At 30.6% G+C, this 24,961-nt stretch overlaps 1 protein-coding gene across 1 annotated transcript in view; it reads right to left on the reverse strand.

Moving 5' to 3' along the window:
* LOC105366305 (probable serine/threonine-protein kinase samkC) overlaps nt 1–1,116 on the reverse strand; it is a 12,042-nt gene extending 10,926 nt beyond the window's left edge. The window contains exon 1 of the mRNA XM_011504710.1: nt 76–1,116. Within this exon, the coding sequence (XP_011503012.1) occupies nt 76–135 (60 nt within the window). The 5' untranslated portion in view covers nt 136–1,116. The remainder of the gene's footprint in view (nt 1–75) is intronic.
* Nucleotides 1,117–24,961: the final 23,845 nt, after the last annotated feature.

The raw sequence follows: 24,961 nt of genomic DNA on the forward strand, positions 1-24,961 counted from the left end.
GGAAAGAGGAACAAAAGGAACAAAAATTCTGTATCCGTTGACGCACCTGTCAACCCGCTTTTCCTTCGCGCTTACCCTCTTGACACGCTTCTTGGTGATCCTCTCGGCCGCGTAAACACGATCGCCCAGGTCCATGCTGCTGTTGCCGCTGTTTGTCGGCAAATCTTGCTGGCCGGATGCGCCCGCCAACCCTCCCTTGCCGCCGGAGAATAACTTGGCGATGATGCGTCGCTTGATCTGATTGATGCTCGTGGTGATGGGTATAGGAGTGCCGTTGGCCTGCCTCTCACTCAACAGCTGCACCGACTCCTCGCAAGCACGCCTCACTTTTATACGTTCGGACGAGCGGTGCGCGAGGTCGTATTCCTCGTAGACGGTCGAACCCGTCCAAGTCGCTCGTTTATCGCCGATGGCACCGCCGCCACCGCCGCCCGCGCTGCTACTACTACGGGGCTTTTGCGAAATCGTCGTGTCGGCCAATTATGGGGTCGAAACTGCCCGACGACACGGCACTGCGCGCGGGAGTTTCGAACACTGATCCGGAACGAGGAGGTAACAATTAACCGACTCGACGCCGGTTTTGAGAGCTGCGCTATCGGGACTCCCAAATGAAGTCAGGAACTTATTCACCCACTATTGCCCGACACGACACGTGTCGGCGACACTCGGTTGCACAATTTAACCCCCGACTCGTAGCTTAAACTCTCGCGAGAGCACTGTAGATGTGGTTACCATCGTCGCCACCACCAGCACAACAACAATAACAATAACGACTACTGTAATTATTATTAAAACAACAACACCAATAACACCAACAATTACAACAATAACAATAACAGTAGCGATGACAGCAACGATAACAACGCGATCCACCAGACGATTGTTGATTCCGAAAGCTACTACGATCTTAGCAATTCTTATTGCTCTTCTGCTTTTATTGTTCTGACTCACAAAAGTTTCCTATATCACGTAGCGTGCCACCCTGTCGGAACACAGACACGAGGTCAGCCGCTATTTCGGCCCGATGTTTTTCGACAGGTTAGTAGCACTGGACTGCTCACCGGCTACGAGCAATAAGCGCGACGTCCAAATAGCTGTTGCTCTCGACGTCGTCGTCGTTGTTGTCGTCCGCCAGTCACGACCCATTGGGTCGACTACGCTTCGGACATAACACGTACTTTTTCAACACCAACGTATTACTTCTTTTGATTATTTCACTTCATCAGCCGGTTTGTCGTTGCCTCGACTTTATCACTTTATCCTGACAGTCGTATATTCTCGGCGTCGGCAAATCGTCGTTGCACTTCTCGCGGGAGGAATTTCGTTTTTCTCTCGCGCAATTTTCACACAATCTCCCTCTCCTGCCGCCACTCACTCTCTAGCTCTATCTCTCTCACTTCAGTAGCAAATCCCCCTGGGCTCGTAAACACCAAACATGGCCGTCGCGCGCTGATGTACGTGTCCGTCTTTCTCGCTCAACGTTCCTCTCTTTCTTTTTCTTTCACCCGTAAGCGCAAATACGCTCGTACAAGAAAATTAAAGCTCCGCTGTAGCGGCTTTTCACGCGAACACTTTTATCTTTCTTGATTTTAAGGTTATGCTGTAGAGTGCGTATCGTCCCTCGCTTTCCAAACACATATAGGCGCGTGGATTACGTATTGAAGTAGTATTGTTGATTGAGAGCAACTACGGCTCTAAACTCATACTCACAACCGTCACATTCTCCGGTTCGAGGCCGACTAAAGGCGCGCGCTCACTCGCACACATGCACTCTTTCTTTCTTTCTTTCTTTCTTTCTCTCTCTCAAAGCTTCTCCCTCTTCTCAGCTACCGCTACAGCCGCTTAGCCACTGCGCCCCCACCCCGTCAGTTGCCGCCGTCGCCGCTGCTGCCGTGCGCTCTCATCTTCCTCGCACTAGTGTTATTCTCTACGTAAGCGCCCCTTGCTCGTGTTTCCTTTGGACTCGTCCGGCTCGTACGCGAACTCGTCCGAGTGGGGGAACTTCGATATTAGAGTGGGAGATCAAATGCCCAAGTCCGCACGAAGAACAGCGCCCCACTGCGGTGCTTAGTTCAACCTGCTAGCGGCTCAATCTGCGAGTGCGCACGCATCGTCTCTTGCTTATGCGACTTGCATTCGTGCTGCCTGCTGCTTCTAGATTTACTTTACAACCCCAACCGCTGCGCGCGGCTCCTCTTCTCTTAACGCGTGTGCGCGCTGTGCCTACACAGTCTCGCCACGCTGTGTGCACGGCTCGGTCGAAAAGACGGAGATAGATGTAGGATATAGGGGCGACGTTGCCAAATGTTGGGAACTCGAGAGTGTCGATAGACGGAGCGCCCCGACTCAACTGGCACTGTCGGAACGTGGCTTCGGTTCCAACTTGGCCCAGCTTCTTGACCGATGAAATCGCTGGCCTCTGTTAGAGGAATCCTCGGCCCGCGGCTTGCTTTGCTCGATCCCGCAACGTGTCGACGGATCCGTGTATCGAATTCTTTAACCGCGCCTTATTGGTGCCGCTGACATGGCAACGTGGCACAGCGCCCAAGCTCGCGACGTGCCGTAACGCGCGCGCATGCCAAGCGTAGACACACACATACGCACGCGCGCGCACACGTACGTACGCACGCACGCATATGCACACAAACACACTCGTAAAATCAATCACAGTTTCACGGATAGTATGTGCGTATGCGCGTGAACGTTCGTGACTGGGGCGATGCGAATACGCACGAGTGCCCACGCGAATACAATAAACGCTTAGGGCTCGTAAGGAACGATCGTCGTTCGAATAAAAAGTGGCGCCCGTATTCCACTTACTCGGCGCGTGTTACCTCCCCGGATCGCGAAACGAGAGTGTGTCCTCTACGCTCGCAACAACGATGTTCGACTCGGAGCATACAGTAAAGAGAGACAGAGATAGAGTGATATGTAATGAGACAGACGGGGGGAGAGAGAGAGAGAGAAGAATAATGAGAGTTAAAGAAGCGAGAGAGAGCCCGGTTGTCCTTCGGTATAAATACTTGAATAAAAAGCGCCAGTGAGTGCAAGACAGGGATTGGTCGGGCCCGAGCGGCTCACCTCTCATTGGCTCGACCTCGGGTCCAACGACCAATAGTCTACTTGGCGCGGCCCACGTCGCTACCCCCACTCCGCTGCAAGCCCCCCTTATATGGGCGTGGCTGAGCGCGAATCCGCAGTAGAGTCTACGAAAGCCTCGGCTCTGTTTGCTCCTAAAAGCCGAATTCGTCCCTTGCCCGTCCCTCGCATAAAAACTTGACGATTTATTGTCATCAACGCACATCAGCGGAAGTACTCGCATGACACAGAAAGAGAAAGAGGAAACTTGTCCGTAGATATATAGTTATAGCAACGTGTCGTTACCGAAATGTTCTTTATCGCTCCTATTAATATATTTTCTACTGTTTGTTTCATTGTGCCCCTGTGTCACTCACACCTTCCCTTCGCTTATCCATCAATCTATCTATCTAATTGCTGCTTTGTATCCGACTTGCTGCCCACCTCCAAATTCACCCACTCGCCCCCGCCACTCTTTACGTATCTATATTACTTTTTTACTCCTATCCTCTTGCTATCCTTTTCTCTCTTTACCTCTCTCTCTCTTTCTCTCTCATTCACACTCTTATCGGAATCGCAAAAGTGCATGCACATAGTGGTGGTAATAGCAATAGTGACGTGGCGACAGTGGCACGAGAGGGTGCTGCTTTTCCTTTCTCCAAGCTGAAAACGCGTATATATAAATGTGAGCGTTTTTACTCTCTCTCCCGCTATCTATCCCTCGCGAATGTCTCACGTGTGCTTCGTATGTACAGCCATTAATATAGGCTTGTATATGCATACGCACATGAAAGACCGTGCGAAGCAGCAGTTCGATGAGTTGGGAAGCCTGCGACCTTCTCCTCTCTCTTTTGTTACTATAAACGAATGAGGCACTCTCGGTTCACAACAGGAATCAGAGCATCGGTATTGAAATATCCAAGTCGGCTGGTTGTTACCTAACAGTTCTATATGTTCCATTCGAATTCATATTCTATTTTACTTATCTTCGTTGTAGTATGAACAAAATGTGCTCTATGTAATTCAGGATTGGTTCATTTTCCAATATGATTCCAACTTCAAAATAGCGATTTCCAACAAATTATTCAATATTGAGTAACTGTTAATTGATTTAATAGGGAGTTAAACAATTATTTATCAAGAACAATAATAACCGTTTTTATACAAAAAACAATCCCAAAGTATATTTATCTTTATTTTCTTCTATTTTGATATTTATAGGTTTTTAAATTAATCAACCATTACTATGTATGGATATATATTTTGTAAACATTCTATAATATGCAATGCAATATAATAGAGAATCAATGAATGGTAAAGAATTCAATACAATAACAATATATATTTACTAAGTATTTATAATTAAAAGTAATAAGTATTTATAATTAAATTATAATATTATTTATTTAAAGTTCTTAGTTGGAATAACTGCTCACAAATCAAAACAGTCAGTTATGGAATCTAATAAAATTTGGATTGCAACTATTTTTCTTTATATTTATTATATATTCCCTATAACATTTGCCAAATATTGTAACTAAACTATTTTTAGACGCAAATATTGCCTAAAATATAAAAGAATTTCACTCGAAAATAATTTAATCTCTGTCTGAATAATCATAATTGTGTTAAGATAAATTAAGAGACAGACATGATTTATACAGATACTGCTAATTAGTAACAGTAACAGCCATTACATCCTTATATAATTTCCGACGCTGTGAATTTTGAAAGTTAAATAAAAATCTACATGATTTTTCGATTTGAAGCCACGATCTCAGCTTCTAATCAAACTTTTGGTCTTATCGCGACTGGTTTACATAGTACTCTCTCTCTCTCTCTCTCTCTCACTCACTCTGTCGTACTTTTTTTTACTTTTCTCTGCAAGGTGATGGCAATAACGGCGGGGTCAATCTTCTTTATGACACAATCTCATCGCAAAACAATCTATCGCATTTTATCCCACAGCTTACGCTTATATAGGAAATGAGCTCGAAATGCATTTCGAAAGCTCATGTAGCGATTTCGTCCATGGGATGGCTCTAAAATGGCCGTTTCGAGCGTCAATGCCTGATGTTGCTAAATCAATCCAAACTTCGGATTGACGGACGTATAGCTTTCAACCCATTTTTTCGTAAACGATTCACATATCATCGCAAACTGAATGTTATAGTTATATCGAATTCAAATTTCTAGAATCTGAATAACGAAAAAACCTAGGATTTCTAGGAGTTTGCAATTTTTTGACTATGAATACTTAAATAGAAACACTAAGATTGTTGAATTGTACAATAAGTTTCTGTTGCTATTATATTTCAGTTAAAATTAAGTAAGTTTGTAATTGAAATTATTTATATAAAATATTAAAAATTGTATAATAAACATCATTATTATATGGTATCATATCTAAAAAAGCAATTTTTCACGACCGCTTTTTAGCTAAATATTTAAACTTAGAAAAAGTTCTTGAAGTGTAAAACTTTTTTCAAATTCTACTTACATTCTTAATCCGAGTATTATTTCAATAAATTTATTGTTTATAGATCCCTTAAAACATAGAATTTAAAAATATAATACTTAAGATATTTTGTCTATATAATGATAATAAAAATAAAAATACAAATTTTTAATGCTGTTTTTATAATAATATCAGAAAATATTTTTATATTCAAATATGTAATAAAAATAATATCGAATATTTTTCATTTTAAAAAAATACTCATTCAAAAATTTTTAAACAATCATTAAAAAAATTATTTAAATTTCAACTCAGTTACTATTTAAGCTTTGAAATACCTATATATTACACAATGATTACACACCATGGTTACAATAACTAAATTTACCCAATTATTATAGAAAATAATTAATACATATTTAAGTTCTTACTTAAGTTTTAATCAATATTCAATTCGTAATTCTAATCATAATCATTTAAAATAATTTTAATTAAATTTTAGTAGACTTATTAAGTTTTAGTTGCTAGTTTAACGTAGAGCATATAACGAAAATATCAAAGATTGAAAAATATGAAGAATTATAACAAAAGTTCATCTTTAAATAAAACTTTAATATATTATATAACTTATATAATTTAATGCATAAAATTTTCTAATTATTTCACACTAAATAAATCCATGGATTTTCCATTGAATCGCGTTTCCCTGTATATGCATATTGAATTCAAATAACAAATAAATTGCTTAGAAAAGAATCACATGTATGAAATATAGATCATTTTTTCTGAAAATGAGAATACAGAGTAATGATTAACTTGAAATAATTGATGAATTAATGCTGTATCTAATCGATCATCTAACAATAATAGATTTTTTAAAATTTGTTTGATTATTAAAATTTCTAATAATAGCTTTAGGAAATCTATTATTTATTTACATTAATTTTCATGTACATTAATTTTCTTATTACATAGAATTAATAATTTGAAAAATAGTAATATATAAGGTTGTTATCATATAAGCTTATAAGGATTGCAAAATGGAGATATGTCTAATAAATTTTACAGTGTATTAGTTTATTAAACAATATAAACTTCATTTGTTATAAAATACTGCCATCTCATATAAATTAAATTCTTGTCAATTTATTGTTATATATAAACTGTAGTACATATTCATTATACTGATACATATTTTGCATCATTAGAAAAAAAAATTTTAATCTCAAAATTAATATTATCTGAATTATAAGTAGAAAATCAAAATATCTAACTATTTACAAAGAATGTATAAATACTCGTTATAGATTAATACAAATTAATAATTTAAATAATACCATTTTTCTGCAACAAATAATAATTAACACTCAACAATTTAGATATTAATATTCAATTCAGATTTAATTACATTGAAAAAATCATGCTATATCAGTCACTGACTACTACTTTTATACTTACAAAATCCTTGTAACAGATATGCGGTTATATGAAACGTGCGATTTATATACTAGCACTTTTCTTATGAATCATCCAAACAAAAGCAGTGATTCATGAAACGACCAGAACAAATTAAAAGTCGCGAAATGTGGGGCTTGTTGCGTCGCAATAAATTATTTTACTGAAATCATAAATTTTACTTCAGATATGTTTTAATTATTCACAATGACAAGACTCAAATATGCAAATTAAATCATGTACATGGATATAGAGGTTTAAATAAAGTTTGTATTAATATAAAATAGCATTATTTTTTGACATTATAATCAATTCAATTTCAGAAATTTTAAAAAATGAAAAATTTACTCATTTTTATTTCATAAAATTCATCTTAATGACTTTATTAATGAATTTAAATATGCATAATAATAATATATATATATATATATAAATTTTATGAAATAAAAATGAATAAATTTATATATATGTATATTTATACATATATAGCATAATCATGATAATATGGTAATATATGTCATAATCATATCATTAGCAAATGTTACACTTTGAAATTATCCAATCATTATTCAATTTAAAATATTTGCTACAATACTAATAGAATAAAATGCTGCCTATGTGTAATAGCTATTTTTATTTTTCTTTTAATTTCTTTACACGTATCGCACATATCAACTGTAAATTTATATCTGATCGTTAGAATTACAAGTTTATCAGACGCTGATATATTAAAAGATAATCTTATAAGTTTTGAACATGATCTAAAACACATATATATATAATATTATGTTATTATTTTAATTAATATTTAATAATCAAAGCCAATATGATTTAGATTGCAGAAATATTCTATTTATAATGATAAATTACATATAAAAATATTAAAAAGTTCAATAGAAATAGTACAAAGTTTGAATTTTTTTCGTCTATATGTTTCAGAACTAGTCCATGTATAATGATAAATTACATATAAAAATATTAAAAAGTACAATAGAAATAGTACAAAGTTCGAATTTTTTCGTCTACATGTTTCAACCTCTGAGGGATTCACAAGCAGTTATCTTAAAATAGCAACAGCATATCAGTAGTTTAGTATCCGAATCGTCACGCAACAATGCATACGATGACCTCGAACTTAGTAGGCGCGTGACTATTATGTTCATGTAAAAGCTTGTTCTAAGCTCTGTAAGTCTAGTTTCATCTTGAAAAGTACTGTTATACTTTAAATAAAATATCGTATTTGTTTAATAAAAACATTTAATGTTATTAAAAATAACATCTTATCTTAATAACTGAATTTCATAAGATCTTCTACGATATTAAAATTATAAGCGAAAACTTTAAGTTCAGAATTTGCAATTGAAATTGATTATTTACACAATCATATGATGTATTATTAAGAAAACTTTATTAAGAAATAATCAATTAACCTTAAAATTAATATTATATTAGTAATAATTACATGGCTAAAATAGTTTTTCTTTTCTTTCAAATAAATTTAAATTTGTTTATATTTAAATGAATGATTGTGAATTATGAAATAAAAACTAATACAAATAGTAAAATACCGATATATATTGCCAGTATTAAATTAATTATAAATCATTAAAAGAATTTAATTATAAGAAAATATAGTCTATCATTATTATAAATTATAATATACATGTTTCCATTACAATTAAAAATGCATACCTTATAAATATAATTAGAAACATATTTTAAATATAAATATATATATATATTTATTTATTATTTATTAAAATCCAAACATATAGTGTTTAATTTTGACATAATAAATGAGCTTTGAAAATTGATAATCTTAAATCTAAAAGTAGATAAATTCTAATAATAACTGTTTGAAAGTGCATATTTAGAGTAAAAATATAGATAGATTAATTAATATAAACTGTAACTTATGATGTTCATATCGGGTCTAGAGATAATTAGTTTCACAAAGGTTATCAATTAATATAATCACAAGAAATTTATTATTATTATCCAAAATTTTCAATATTTTTAAAGTATATTAAATATATATAAAATAAATAACATACTTTATATTAAGACTCTTTCTCTGTAAATCTGATGTCAAAGCACGAAAGTAAAGACAATAATAACTAACGGAAATGACTTATTAATTTATTTATATGTACACTAATTAACTTTAAGACTTCGTGTTTTACATCTTATACTTGATTTGAGATCTTGAAATTTTGAATACGAAATATAAGTATTTCGGAAGTGCGGATTATTAGTATTTTGAGAAAAGTTTATATATTATTTATTACAATAGATCGTTTTTATACAATATATTTATTATTACTTAAATTAATATTCAATAATTTTAATTATGTTTAATAATTATGGAACTGTTTTTTTTTATTAAATTTTGGTTAAAGTTTTTGGTACGGTATATTTCTTTTTCGATTTTTTATGCTTTTAAAATTATTGATTATATTAATATTAAAATATTTAAATATCTCAATTTCAAAATAAATATTGATTTATAAGCATATGTATGTTAGTCAATCTCACTAATAATTATTTATTAATTTGTTAAAAACATAAACTTTTTGAGTATTTGTAATATTTGTATGCTTTACCACAGTGACGTGTAATTGTCGATTTAAAAAAAAAATGTATGTATCATTTCTATTTTTTTTATATAATTCAAATATTTTCATAATAATATATCATAATAGTATAAACGTATTTTTATGATCTTTTTTGCATTAGCTTTGCAATTTATGTTAGTTTATTTTAAGTGTTAAAATGTAAATATAGTTATTGTATAAAGCAAATTTTGTAAATAATATCGAAAAAAAAATACATGTACATTAAATGCATTTATGAATTAAATATAAAAATTTTTAAGCTATTAAGAAGGTTTTAGGTTCGGGGTTAAAGTTGTAACAGTTATCTATTGCAAAATTGTTAATATCAGATAATATTAACAATATTTAGTGATTTGAATAATTGATTTACTTTATAGGTTTCAGCTAGTTTTACAATTTTTCAATGGTTAAGAACATAAAAGAAATAGATTCGACATAATCTTTAAATTATCATTATTGTTAACGACTTGCAATCGTTCCAATAAATTTTTGTAATTATTATTAAACCATATATTGATGATATTCAGAATTTGATCAACTAGGTAACGTAATGCTAGTATTGTTTTAGTCTTTTATTATATTTCTAGTATATAAATTATACAACAAAAAAACGAGAAAAATTGCAGATATACGAAAATGATAATATAAATGATAGTTATTATTAGACATGTGTATAGCGACGTTCCATAAACAAGGCAGGAAGTGGCAGGACAATGCTTCCGCTCTAACCACTTTAATTTGTCGGCCGCTTCATAATTTTATAAAAACGGACCAACGATTTTCACATTGTCCATTGCAGTTATTTTCTAAAATAAATCTGAACATCATAAAATAAGAAGTAAATTATCGATGCCAGTGACAAAGTGAGGATTTAAAGGATGTCGTTGTATCCGCCCCATGTCAATATTGGTGATTGCAACAAGGTTTGCAGAGTTACAGGACATATCTGTTTTTTTTTCGAAAATCATCAAAATTTCTACATAAAATATCCACTATTCCCCTTCTCCACTCGGATTTCTGTTATCCATGGCAGGTAGGTAGTTCTACCATTCTTCCTCTTTCACCCACTCTTTTTACCGTTCGGCAAATTCAAAAATCCCTCGCCTCGCGAGCTCGACGCAATCGACGCGGTGCTCGGCGTCCCCGCGTCCAGCGCCTCTATAGAGCATCAGCGTCCATCGCTCGCTGGGACATATGGCAACATTGTGAGAGCAGGGCGTGGCGCGCGCATGTTCCTCTCTTGCGCTAAAGAAGTTCTGCACAGGCCTCAACTCGGCTTTTCTGCGGACGGCTTTTCGACTTCTCTCTCTCTCTCTCTCTCTCTCTCTCTCTCTCTATTTATCTCTCGGTCTATCTCCATTCCGATCTTTGTTCGAAGGGCACAAGCGTGCCCGTGTCAGGGCTTCTTCCTATGTTGACTGCATCGACGTTCGCTTTCCACAGACTTTCGGACTGATTTTCCTTATGTTTCGACACGCCCTTCGAGCCACTACGCGTTTAATTGCACTTAGCATCCGTGGGTCCTTTGCTGGGGATGGGGGCTGGTAGGGATTGCTATCCACCAAGGATAGAGACGTGGGCCTTAAGTTCCGAATATCGGAAATTATCCGGAAATGGACGAAGGCATTTCATTACACTCCGTGTGTCCCACAAATAATGCAAGGTAGATTTAGCGCAGATTATTCCGTTCGTGCGATGAAAAAGTATTCGAAAGAAATCTGAAATTGTTAGTTCTCGAAGGGTGAGTCTTCGTGCAAAAATGTTAGCGAAAGCATCGCGGAAAACTAAAGACACTCATTAGAGAGCTCTGGTTAACGATGCATTATTTCGCAAAGATCACTTCTCTATAATTATGATAATTGCATTGTTTTCATAATCATAACTATAGCTTCAAAAGCAATGCTTGTATATCGTCTTTTTGAAAGAGAAGCTTCAAGCAATCGTATCGTAACGCAGTCAAATATATTCCCCTTCATCTTTATTAATTCTCCATCCTCCACCAATAATTAACAGTTTCATATCCGCCTCAATATTACGTTTGGTCAATATCGATGCGCAATAAACAGTGGCTACATCGTGATGATTCTCATGAGTTCTTACGTCTACTCATCAGCCGCTTTCGCAGTTTGTCAGATATTTAAACAAGGAATCATAAATTTAAGTGTTCTAAACTGTCTAATACATAATCTCAAATCGAGTTAAGACTCTCAAATATGATGATAGCCCTCGCAAATAATCATTGCATAATGGCTGTTCGGTCTTAATCATCGTCATTCTTTGTGTGAAAAGGATGTGCACCATGTAAGAGCGAGGATTGGTTCATTATCCTGATAGAGTAAGTCGAATCCGTAAAAACTTATGAGACAGAGAAATAAATGATGTGGAGCTTAATAAAAAGACAGAACACGCTGTCCGATTTTCTACGATGCAGTTATATAAGCGCTGCCATATCCACCGACAGTTAGAGTTGACGCGTCAGCCGCGCAAAGAACCAGAGGCAGTTGCCACGCGCCTGCGCATTCTCTTACACCAAACTTACCAAAAATTGTTTACTTATAATTCAAGAACAGAGAACGATAGAGAGATGAGACTTTTTGTATGTTGTTCGATAAAATTTGTCATGAAGAATGGTTTATGTCTTATTCCAATAAAACCATTTACTGTTGAGATATTTTGATTTGAAAGTTACCGCTACTCTGACTTATTAATGATTATTAAGTACTTATTTGTTGATGAAATTCAAGTGCACTTATGAGTTAGAACTAATACATAATTTAGTCTCGATAGCATATGGAATATTTTAATATTTATGTCGATTTCGGTTTGTATTTAAACTTGTACTTTTGCTTGCTGTTATATATCACATGTATGTATATTATCTTATGGCAGAGAGAGAACTTTTTAGAATTTAATTTCCAATTTCAAATTTATATGTAAAGTCTTAGTAATTACATAAATATTATAACAATCTATTAAAAAACACGCTGAATTTTTTATAAAAAAATATGAAATTACTATAATTTTCTAAGAATTGAAAAAAAACGTAATAATATTTATAATAATAATTATTTTGATATACGTAAAAATACATAATTGTATAATACAGATATTAATGATGAAATATAATATATTTATGCATTGAAAAATTAGTGATAATTTTATTTACACTGCTATTATGTATGTATTTTTTTTATGTTATACTCTGAAAATAAATAAATTATATTGTCTGTCAATTCAGCAACTAACTATAAATTCAGTTAGAAATGTAACTGAATAAATATTGAAACGAACGACACAACAATAAATTAAATTTTAGAAAAATTAAAAAGATTATATTTAAGATAGTGCGACAATTTGAATTTATTGGTAATAACGATAATTGTTAAATTAGAAACAATATTTTGTTATTAATGAGGGTATACTGCGTATTATAGTACTTTATACGTTTAGGATTTATATATCTCATAAAAATTAACTTTATAAATAATTTTACTCTAGATCCAATATTATCTTTTGTACATTGTATTCCAAATCTTAATAGTGATAGCTGTGATTCATATTTCAATACTTTAAGTAAAACTCGCCTAGTTATTTTCGAGTATTTATTAAAAATAAAAATTTTAGAACAAGAAATGTCCTTAGCGATTACAAAGAAGCAACACGCGAAATTTGTGTATGCTCAACATATAATTCTCAATGTTGGATTGAGACTCGACATTTCTCATACTTCATAATAAAATATTATTTCGCACCCGGAATAAGCTACAATTCGATGTTAAACTGATAGTTGAGTAAAAGTGAATTTCAAATAACATACGGTTTATCGATAACGCTAACAATTACGGTTTCATGGATTTTCAATATTCTGCATTAATATTGAGCGGGGGTGGAAAAGAGGAGGTGGTCCGTCCGCCTAATAGGCGCGGCCGGCATCGAGGCAGACCCGATATCGACGACATGAGGCTTGCCTAACGATTATCTATTCGCTAATGAGCGCCAGGTGAGCTCGTGCAAAATGGCATCTTGCTAGAGCTATCATTAAAGGATGCTTGGTTATTAAAGTAAGACTTTCCTCTATTGGTGTTTTTATAAATGAATACCCCCCTGTTCGAATGTGTTACATATTATAATCAACATTATCTCTCCATGACTGAATATGGAGACAAGCATTACGAAATGAACAAAAAATTAAAGTTAAGGAGGAAGCATATCGGAATTTCTCTTTTGAGTCATATAAAAATGTTTCTATGAAATCGAGCCTTCGTATCCCATCGAGATTACGATTTAGTAATCGACTTAGTAAGTCAAGTCGCCGATGAACAAAGGATTTATTTGTTGAAGCGACTGTACATGTACCAGCCGCGCGTGCGATCCGCTTGAAAGAGAAATAAACGAACAACCTACCACCGGCTATCCTTCTACTTTGCTCCTGCCCACGGCTTCCCAGAGAATTGCAGCGAAGGATGCGATTATTCTTCCTCTGCCTTTTCCTCCTGCTCCGACCGCACGATTCTTCACTCCTGCATCTCCTTTTTTCGGTCCCTCTCTTTCTCTTTTTCTTTTCTACACCATCACGTCTCTTTCTCTTCTTGAGCGAGCACTCACCCGCCTGACTCTCCATCCTCGTTTTTACTTCTTTTTCTCTTTGACTGCGTTCTAAACCGCAGTGAGAGATACCTCACGGGGATGAGAAAGTGTACATATGTACAGACTTTGTGCGGTTGCTACGTTGCTCCGGTCACGTATGTATATGCATTATGCAGCTTGCAGCGCTCTGGGCTTCAATGCGTTTCTAACGGGGACTACGAGTATTTTAAGATTTGCCTATTATTTTAATTCATTGTTTTAAAGTCCAGTTTTCAATATTCAACATATTATCAATAGTATAGACAATTGAGTTTAGAAAGTCTATAATTCATTTATTGATATTCTTTTATTTTTCAGTTAATATTTAAATAAATTATTTTTGTATGTTTCAGAGTATTCAATGGTATTGTCGTTTTTAAGATTATCTCATAATAAGTGCTTTAATAATAATTAAATCAGAGTAAAAACAAATTTATATTATAATTTTATCCATATTTTAGCATAATTCAAGAAATAATTTATTTAAATTGAATAAAATACTATGCTTTTTATTGAATAAATTATAAACTACCATTGTCAATAATATCAATTAAACATACAATTTTAACTATTTGAAAAATTAATTAGAAATAATTTTTTAAATGATATGATAACATTTGATTCTATCAGCTATGTATTTTTAGATGGCTTTTGATGAAAATATCGTTCATTAGAAGTCAATCATTTTTACTTTAATTTAAATTACATTATATATTATAGATATTGTAATACATTACTCAATAAATCTATTACTCTTTCATTGGATATTATGAAAAGTAACCACAATAAAATTTTAGAAGTACTGAGTTATTTGATTTAAAATCTAACTAACTAAGATGTGTCAGAAATTAATGCAAATTTGTAAAGTGAATAATTATGGTAAGGTATCAAAATAGTTCTTTTCATAATTGCCAATTCAATGGTAATAAAATAATTACATCGAATAAATTTGAATTTTATGTATTAAAAAAATAAATATAATGAAAATTTCAATAAATAAACAGGTGCTTTAATGTATGATATTAAAAATTTCAATGTTTCTAATTAATAATTAATATATAATTAATTTTTATAGTTATTTAAAAAATCCTTAATTTGAAAAATGTCAAACATACACATGATAAGTTTTACAATATTTTTTTTTCTAATAGCTAATTAGCTAATATTATTTTTTATAATGAAGAATTTTATATTTAATTTTTATTAAAATTGTAGATGCGGCTAAAAAATATTATTTATTTAAATTATTTTCAAACTTGGTTTATAATGATTATCATCTAACTATATAAATGAATATTAGATAAATAAAATGAAAATTTAGTTTTATTATGATATTTATTATTTTTGCTGATTTTAGTTTTTAACTTATGATTTTAATCTTTTATTGTTGATTCGGATATTTAATTAATGAAAGATTAGCTTATTACACTTAATTGCGCTTGAATACTCTTCAAATGCGCTAATTTCTTTAGGTGATTAGATATCTTAAGTAATTTTATAAATTTAGTCATTACATTCAATTGTTTTCAATAGGTATGTATTTATAATTTTTGATAATAATATCTAGCTACAACGTGTAGATTTATAATAATATCTTATTTAATAAAATTGGATATCTTAATTATTAAACAATAAAACTTAAATTTTATTAGACTCTAAATTTAAGCTCTTTAGTGTATGTCATAACTTATACAATAAGTGATTTGATTTTCTTATTTATCTTTGAGTCCTAACTTTAATTATAGAATAATACATTTATAATCATAATATGTTTTTATTTTTATACAATTAAAAGCTTAATTGTTTCTAATTATTGATTCTAGAAATAAATTATAATGAATCATAAATGATCTTATATATTGTCTTATATGAATTGAAAAAGGTTTTATCCAATTTGTTAACACTATTTAAAAACGAGTTTTTAATGTGTGTTAGATTGACCAATATATTTTTATATACAAAAATTTATTAGTACTATATATTTGATACTACGAATAAGTATATATTATTCTATTGAAGACCGTTTATGAAGTTCGAAATTTTGCATCACGATCGCATAACATTCAATCTTGTATGTTTTTAAGTATATAAAATTTGTTAAACATATTTATTAATTAAATATGTTTTACTAAATACATATTATCTATTTGAGATATTTATAATATAACCAGTTCAGATAAATGAATTTTTTTATTTTCAACTTTTTTTCAATTTTATATATTAATTATTCAATTATAAAATTATTTTTAAAAAATAAAAAGTTATTTATGAACAATTTTCTAAAAAATACTTTTATTGTCATACAAGGTTCTTCCTATTATAATTATTGATAAAAGTAGCACTATCTAGTTAACCTTGCCATATCATATCATTACCCAAATATTACATCATTATAAAAACCTTCCATGTAATATTTACTAATATTCTTAAAGTTAGTAGTTAACATTTATATTTCATTTGGTTAAACAGTGAGACTACGTACATGTGTACCGAGTATAAACACGACCAAAGGAATTGATTTTTTTCGAACGTGTCATATGAATGGCAACGTCGCATATTTCGTTGTAGGTGTAAGAAATTCAGACAGTACGGCAAATTTCATATCACGATTGTGCAAGTTCATGACGATTGCTTGCATTCGATTCAATACCGTAAAGTAGATAATTATATGTATACCAAATAATAAGCTATCGAACCAAGAGTAAAATTAAGCAACATAAACTAAAATAAATTTGTAATATGGGCAAAAATTCACAAAAATTAATAAAAATTAACTATAGAATGTTATAACGCAAATCGATTTTAAACGTTAAAAGTAATTATAATGGATATTTATTCATACAGTTATATTTGAACATATTCAAGTTGCTTTATTATTTGAACTATCGTGTATCCTACAATCATAACTATTTAGAGTAGATAAGAAAAGCTTAGGAACGCAAATATGGAGAAATGCAGTCATTGCTACGCAAGGGAAACAAGGAGATAATCGTCATAATTAATATTGAATTTTTTTTTCATCTAACAATATTACAAATAAAGAGCCATTAGTATATTGTGAATATTATGACAATCTTTTCAATATCAGAAATCAAATAATGGTATTTTTACTTACAGCGTTATGGTATATGGTTTGAAATAAAATGAATATTACCCAAGTTTACATAAATTTTATAGAAGTTGATAAAATTTTTTAAGGAATCAATAAAATATATGCGACAATAATTATTTCAATGTAATTTACTATCTTTACATTAAATTATATTGAATTATATTGAAAATTATTAAAGATTTTAATTTTATTTTCTTGATGAAATAGTCATTTCTCAATATATTTTAAACACATTGTAGCATATAATTCGTAAAATGTGTTAATTATGTTAATCCAGTCATTTTATTTACTTCCAATATTAAAAAATATTAAAAAAAGTTATTAATTAATGAAGAATACATATTATTTAAGACTGAAAAGAATTTGAAGTTTTAAAATGAAAGAATTTAAAATGAATATTACTAGATATTCATTTTTTACAATAAATATGACTTTCAATGAAAATGATCTCTGATGTAAATTGAACATGTAAGTCAGATTAAAATACTCCGATACAATATTTAGAAAGTTTGTAACAATAGATACAAGCTATAATTGGAAATCATTAAACTTCTTAATAAACGAATATTTCATTTAATTTGTTGTAACGCCTGTATTATTTTATATAATTAATAGTTCAATCAAATAAATATAAAAAGCAGTCGAAAACGATGCTGGATCAATTCTTCGACGACCAATGGCTGTCGAAAAGTCAACGGGACCGCCCCTGACGTCCTCAACCTACGGATAGAAAATAGTCTGGAATCCAGACAGCAGATTGTACGGCATCTCCAATAGCCTGCATCTTTCCGATGTGTTATCAACGAAAGAGAAGTCGCGAGCAACGAAGGTTCGTTACATCCACGTGGTTCGCCGTTAGATGCAAGATACTTTCCTATCCATACATCTGAAGGCACGAGGAAGAAATCGAGGACAACAGCGAGAGAGCCTACCTACCACTACTTCGGCATTAGCATCCCAGGAGCCTGGTATCAATGTATTTATGTGCACCCGACCATAACGAGGGTGGAGAGGAGCGAGGCCGGGCCCACGGCGCAATTCGAGATATCGACGATAATTCTGGCGCGCTGTTCGAGAGAACAAGGGAATCTTGCCTCATCTCAGATTTCGTTTTGTTGGATTATCGCCGAATGCATTCCTTATTTTCCATGGCGAATTTTCTGAGATGTTCATTCGACTTTTCTCATGATTTACTTTCCCAATTGTTAGCCGGTTCAAATCATTTAAGGTGCGGATACAGATCGTTTCAAAAGCTTATTTACGTTCCTATTTATATATATTTGTCAGGAGAGATATAATTTATTGGAAAAATTCTTCTTAAAATTATTTAATAATATATTTATCAATAAAGTTTTATATTATATAAATAATTTACATTATTGAATTCGTGATCTCTGTATTATTGTTTTATTAAATTCTCGGTTGGTACTTTCAATAATCCACGAAATTCACCCACTATCTATACATTGAATTGAATACATTCTCATTTATGAATGATTCTCAGAATCAAAGAATAATATGCTAGAATTTAACATATCTAATATTTAAATTATCATAATTAAATATTCCTAAATAAGGAAATATTAAAAGTATGCTTTAATTTACGAATATATATTTGTATTATAATTGAATAAATATTAATAGATTCATTACTTTTAAATATAAGTATGCAGAGACAACTACTCACTTACTATTTATTTTCTAAAATCGATGGAAAATTATCTAACATGAAATAATTAACATCTAAAATTATTATTCTAAAAATGTTTATTGAAAATTTTACAAACGGGATTACTTCTATGGTTCATCATCCATAAATTGATAATAATATTAAAATTGCAAAAACAGATAATAGACTCTAATAATTGTTGATTCAATACTTTTTGAAATTAGGAATAAATGCGTTGCAAGTACTGAAAATAAATCGATATTTCTTATAATTCCTTTAAGTAGATAAGATTCAGTATACATTCTATTTGAATTACTTGCACAGTGTTAGGTTCAGTACAGTCTTAATGCTATAATTTGTTTTCAGGTTCTAGTATGCTGTATAATAATACTATTGTTTACATTTTTATAATATTAATGGATTTTTTATTAAAACTACATATGTAAATAATATATTTCAGTTTTTGATATTTAAAGTTAATAAAAATAAGCTTAGTTTTCTGTAACTTTCATATATTTTAAACCGTCGAAGATCACTTATGCGAATTATGAAAGTATTTTGTAAAATATTAATTATTAATGTATTATGTAACTGACATTTGTCGATATCGTTTCTTGTTTCTATAGTCATAATATTTGTAGCTTATTTTTAAAAATTTATAAGCTACTTTCATTCCACAGAATTGAATAAATTTAGAATTTTCATTTTTCTATTAAAATAACTACACAATTCTGAGTAAATGACACAATGAATTAATAATTTTGTGTAAAGTTGATATAATTATAATACGAGGAAATCATGATAAGGATATAAAGTATATTGCATATTAATAAATAAAAAATAAATATCTTTTAGATATTAATTACAATTATTATTTTCAGTGAATGATTATGGCTCGTTGTTATTAATGACTGAATGAAAGTTGACTGAACAATCACTAAATAAGATTAATAGTTAAATTTCATATACAAATTGTGTGGTTTAGTAAAATAAAGTTATACTTAAATAGAAAATTAGCAAAGAAGTTTGTACAATTCATTATTAGAATTAAATTCTATATTTTACAATTTTTTGTAATATAAATAAACTTATTACTTATGTATAATACTATTAAAGAACTACACATTTGAAACTTGAAATAATAATTTTAATTTATAATAATAATTATATAAAAATACTAAATTCATATAATTATAAAATGAATAAAATAAAAATAAATAAAACATAAAAATGTTATATAGGTTTGTTCATATTTATGTTCTAGAATCTTTATACAAAATCATATTTTGATATATGTAATAAAGTTTGTAGATATAAGTTTTTAAATTTTCATAATTGTAATAAATGTTTTGTAAAAACAAAATAGTGCCGCTGATAACATAATTGCATTTCTAAGTATTAGGTCCAGATATTTGTATTCAACACTGGAAAAGAATGTATTTTTATAATAATTTGTTCATTAATATTTTTAATATTCATATAATTGTTGAAGGGACAATAGTCTTATATGTGCAATTTGAAATAATATTATAGAAATAATACAATTAATAATATTAGAAGTGAATTAAAAATTTAAAACTAATTTTTTAAAGTTAATTTTTTAATTTATATCGTCAGATATAACAATAGGGTATTATTTTCCTAAAATACGTTTAAATATAATTGATGCCAATACAAAAATATTCAATATCATATTATTTTATATATTTTGAAATTTTGGTTGATTATTTCTTAATTTTATAATACATAAGATTTAAATTATTACGATTTATAAACATTTGAATTTTATTAAAAAGTAAATTTTATTCCGATTATGTTACAAGAAAAACTTTTTGTTACGATGAAATATTTGGAAACTATTTCTATTAAAAAAAAAATGTATCTGGGTTCAAAATTATGTTAAATTATTCATTTTTTTAAATTTGCTGATTGTTATAAAATATTTTAATAATATGCAAATCTTAATTAAAAATATGTAATGATATATTTCTGGTGTATATAGTATTTAATTACCTGCGGCAATTTTATTAAAATTTAATCGATATTTAGTCAAAAACATTTAGCTAATGTAATTTGATATTTGAACATTGGAAAAATTGTCATTAAATTAATTTTAGTTTTTTATATTAGTTTTAATTTTAATTAATATCTTAATTGTTAAATCTACATAGTCTTTACATAATTTTAGATTATATGCTTAATAAAAAATCATTTGTAGCTATCTACTTTTTAATATTGAAAATTGAAACATTTGTATTATATTATTCATGAAAAATAGATTCTTCATTGTTTATTAATATTTTTCAACTATATAGTTTTTTTTTTAAAGTATTAAGTTTTTTACTATTGTCGATAAAAAGTTTGAACTTCTTAATAGGTTTTTTTTAGCTAAAAGGAATAATGCGTCATTACATTTATGATTTTTTAGTCATTACATGTAGCAGAATTGAATAAGAATAAATTATAATACTTAGAAATATCTTACATGTATAATAATTTTATTAGAATATTTGTCAGTTTTTCATAAAAAATAAAACATAAGTTAACAGTCTATTATTATTGTGTATTATTATACCAAATTTGCTACGAAGAAAGTAATTTTGTTTTCAATTCTATGATTAGTAGCTAACTAACATATTACAAGATATCACAATTTTTTATAGTTGATTTCTATTTATCATCATAATAATATAATTCATCATAAAAGATTGTTTAACAATATAGTATCAGGTAAATATAAAGATTTTCAACAAAATTGAATGTTAAAATTTCGTAAGCCTTTCCAGTGCGGTAAAAAGAAACAATTTAATTTCGAAATAGATTGCTCGTTCTTTTTGGAATGTACATAAAATTTTAATCATATGCATAAGTGAATAACAGTTATAATTTTGTATTAAACTGGGAAAAAATTTGTCTTTTAATAACGTTTCAATTTCGTTCATATCATCACTATTCTCCGAAACAACCTAAAACTGCGCGCTTAGTCGAACGAGCATATCTAAATACAATTGCCATTTGATGATAGACACAATCCATTTATGAATAATTATTGTAAATTTTATCATAAATTACAAATAATAAAACAAGATAGTGTAAAGTCATCATTGCTAGATTTCGGCATCTCTCAAATTCTCAATTTAAAGATCTCCCACTTTACTGGCCACTCCTCGTCATTATCAACATCACATAACCAGCACTCTACAACGCCTCGATAAGTACATTTGGGACGCAGGCGAGCAAAAGACGCTCACGAGAACAGCGCAAACATGCGAGGTAAAAAGACCGTCGACGACGAGGAGCATTCGCGCTCCGATAGGACAGCCAATTATTAATTCAGCACGAACGCAAAGGCTCAAAGCCGCATATCCTCAATATACACACAAAATCGCGTAAATACACATACACGCGCGCGGGCGCGCGCACGCACACACGCACACACAGGTGTACAATATGCTGTATGTCTCTCGCTTCTTTTCGCGCACGCAATCACCGACTCAACCTAACCTCGCACCTAACACGTCTTTCTCTCTCTCTCTCTCTCTCTCTCTCTCTCTCTCTCTCTCTCTCTCTCTCCTATCTCTCTCTGTCTTATGCTTGAGGAGCGACTGCAAGTCGAGTTTTGTACATTATGTACCGCAGGTAGCGCGCATTTGGTGAGCTTGTCTGAGTGCATGAATACGAGTGAGCGACCGTCATCTCTCTCCGGCTGAGGGCTTATGTTTATAGCTGCTCGCGGATTCCTGTATGAGCGCAAGAAAATATGCATATAAGAGTATGTGTGAATATTTATGCACGCATACATAAGAGAAAGAGGGAGAGAGAGAGCGAGAGAAGCGCTGTACATCGCGCGACTGCTCCGTTATCGAAGGCGCACATGTTATCGCGCTCCAGCTCACCTTATATAGTACCTTCATTTCTCTCTCTCTCTCTCTCTCTCTCTCTTCCTCTCTCTCTCTCTCTAACTCTCGCGAGCGCGCGCGCACAGACATAATGCTGGTATACGTACGCGTATGCATCATACATATATGAACTCGGAATACGTAAAGGCAGCAGACATTTATTCGAGGACCCGCGATAATACGACGCGAGGACAGCGCGATTATTTTTGTCTGCGCGCTTACGATATGGATTATTCATTATTGCTTATAAGCTTTTAGCTTTTAGTTGGTTTTAAATAACCACTTACACACGCACGCACGTGCACGCAAACGGGCAGGTTTCGTATGCGTTAACGGCTTATTGCTCTGATACGGCGTAAGCGCGGAAATTGATTGAAGCAGTAGCGCTCGAGCAATGGGAAAGAAAGAGGAAAAAAGATACACGTGCGCGTTTTTAACCACTGTACTTCCTTTTTTCCCTTTACGACCCTTTTTTATGGACTCCGGAACAGTGCGTTGATTATATGCTGCGCCACTGAAAACACACGAGTCGCGATAAAGTTCAAACGGTCGTGCGAATGAGAAGGTGGAAGATAAAGTATGCGCTGATTCGTGCTTTTCTCTTTTGTCAAAGAGCATTGAGTGTGTGAAAGAGTAAGACGAACCAATGTTGACATGTCATTAGTATAAAAAGTATTAATGGAAGTAAGAAAAAATAAACTGAGTCTTTTCATAGATTAAAATATCTATATTGGGTTTTAAAAGTAAAAATCTATAAACTGTTTTAGGCAGTGCTCTTGTTATCGAGCATCAAATCATGTCTTGGCGTGTCATTTTACATATATTTAATAATGACATGAAATATTTCACTGAATTTATTTACATTCAAAATAATGGATTATTCACGTCGAGTTTTACGTGAATGAAAATAAAATTTTTCTTTAGCAAATCATTTAGAAAAATTCGTGGTTTAGACAAGTTTGGTAAATCATATGTAGGTATAACAATAATTAAATTTTACTTAAGCATTAAATAAGTAAACAGTATAATCTTCTTTTCAAATTTAGTATCCTTTATAAGCTTAGGTATCATTTCATTGTTCAGAAACATATTCTGTATACGATAAAAGTATAGGTTTTATATTATTTTATAAAAGTAAATAGTCTAATAAGTAATGTAACAGGCTAAAATATAACTTTTTTTGGTGGATTTTGGTAATATAGTTATTACCTTAAATTCTAATAGATTTTCGGCATTGACAAAATATTACTTAAACTAAAATTTACCGCGCATCTCCTTTCATAATAATAATAATAAAAATAAAAGTTTACAAAAAGTATAATGTGTATTCTATGAATAATTATTGTTAATTAAGTGAATTTTAATACATCTAGTGATAATCATCTAAGCAATTTCAAGTACAAGTGTTACATATTAGTAATAAACAATTCTAAATTTGTAATCATAAAAATACGACATTAATTTAATTTAAAACACAATTTAGATTATGTGTAGTATATATAATTTAGCTATTATAAACAAATAAATTAAAAACTAGGAGCTACTAATGTACAATATTAAAAAAAAATGTAATGAAAATATATAAAATATTGCTTCGATTATTATTAATTTAATTTATAAATAATTTATGAAGCTACTAAAATAAATTCATGTATTAGCATATAATAAAGTACAATATACATAGTTCTAAAAAAATTAATCTATGAATTATTAAAAATTTATTAAAAATAATTTAAACATTATTATTTTTAAAAGTAATTATTTAAAATGTTGAACTATATTCCTAATAGATTTAGCACTATTAAATGATATTCCATGGTGTACGTTTTACTTATTCCCTTTTTTCATTTATTTTGTATCTAATTTATCTATTTTAGTTTATCTAAAGCCATAAAAAATATCATTATGTAAAATTTTTTTATTTTAATTAATGAGTGTGGAACGATGAACTATGAATAAGTCACAGAATAAATTATTAAAAAGCATTTTATAAATTATAATTGAAATTATACTTTTCTTCTGCATTCTTTTTTAATAAAATCAAGTTTA

Source organism: Ceratosolen solmsi, unplaced genomic scaffold (genome assembly GCF_000503995.2).
Source record: "Ceratosolen solmsi marchali unplaced genomic scaffold, CerSol_1.0 scaffold58, whole genome shotgun sequence".
NCBI classification, from domain to species: Eukaryota; Metazoa; Arthropoda; class Insecta; order Hymenoptera; family Agaonidae; genus Ceratosolen; species Ceratosolen solmsi.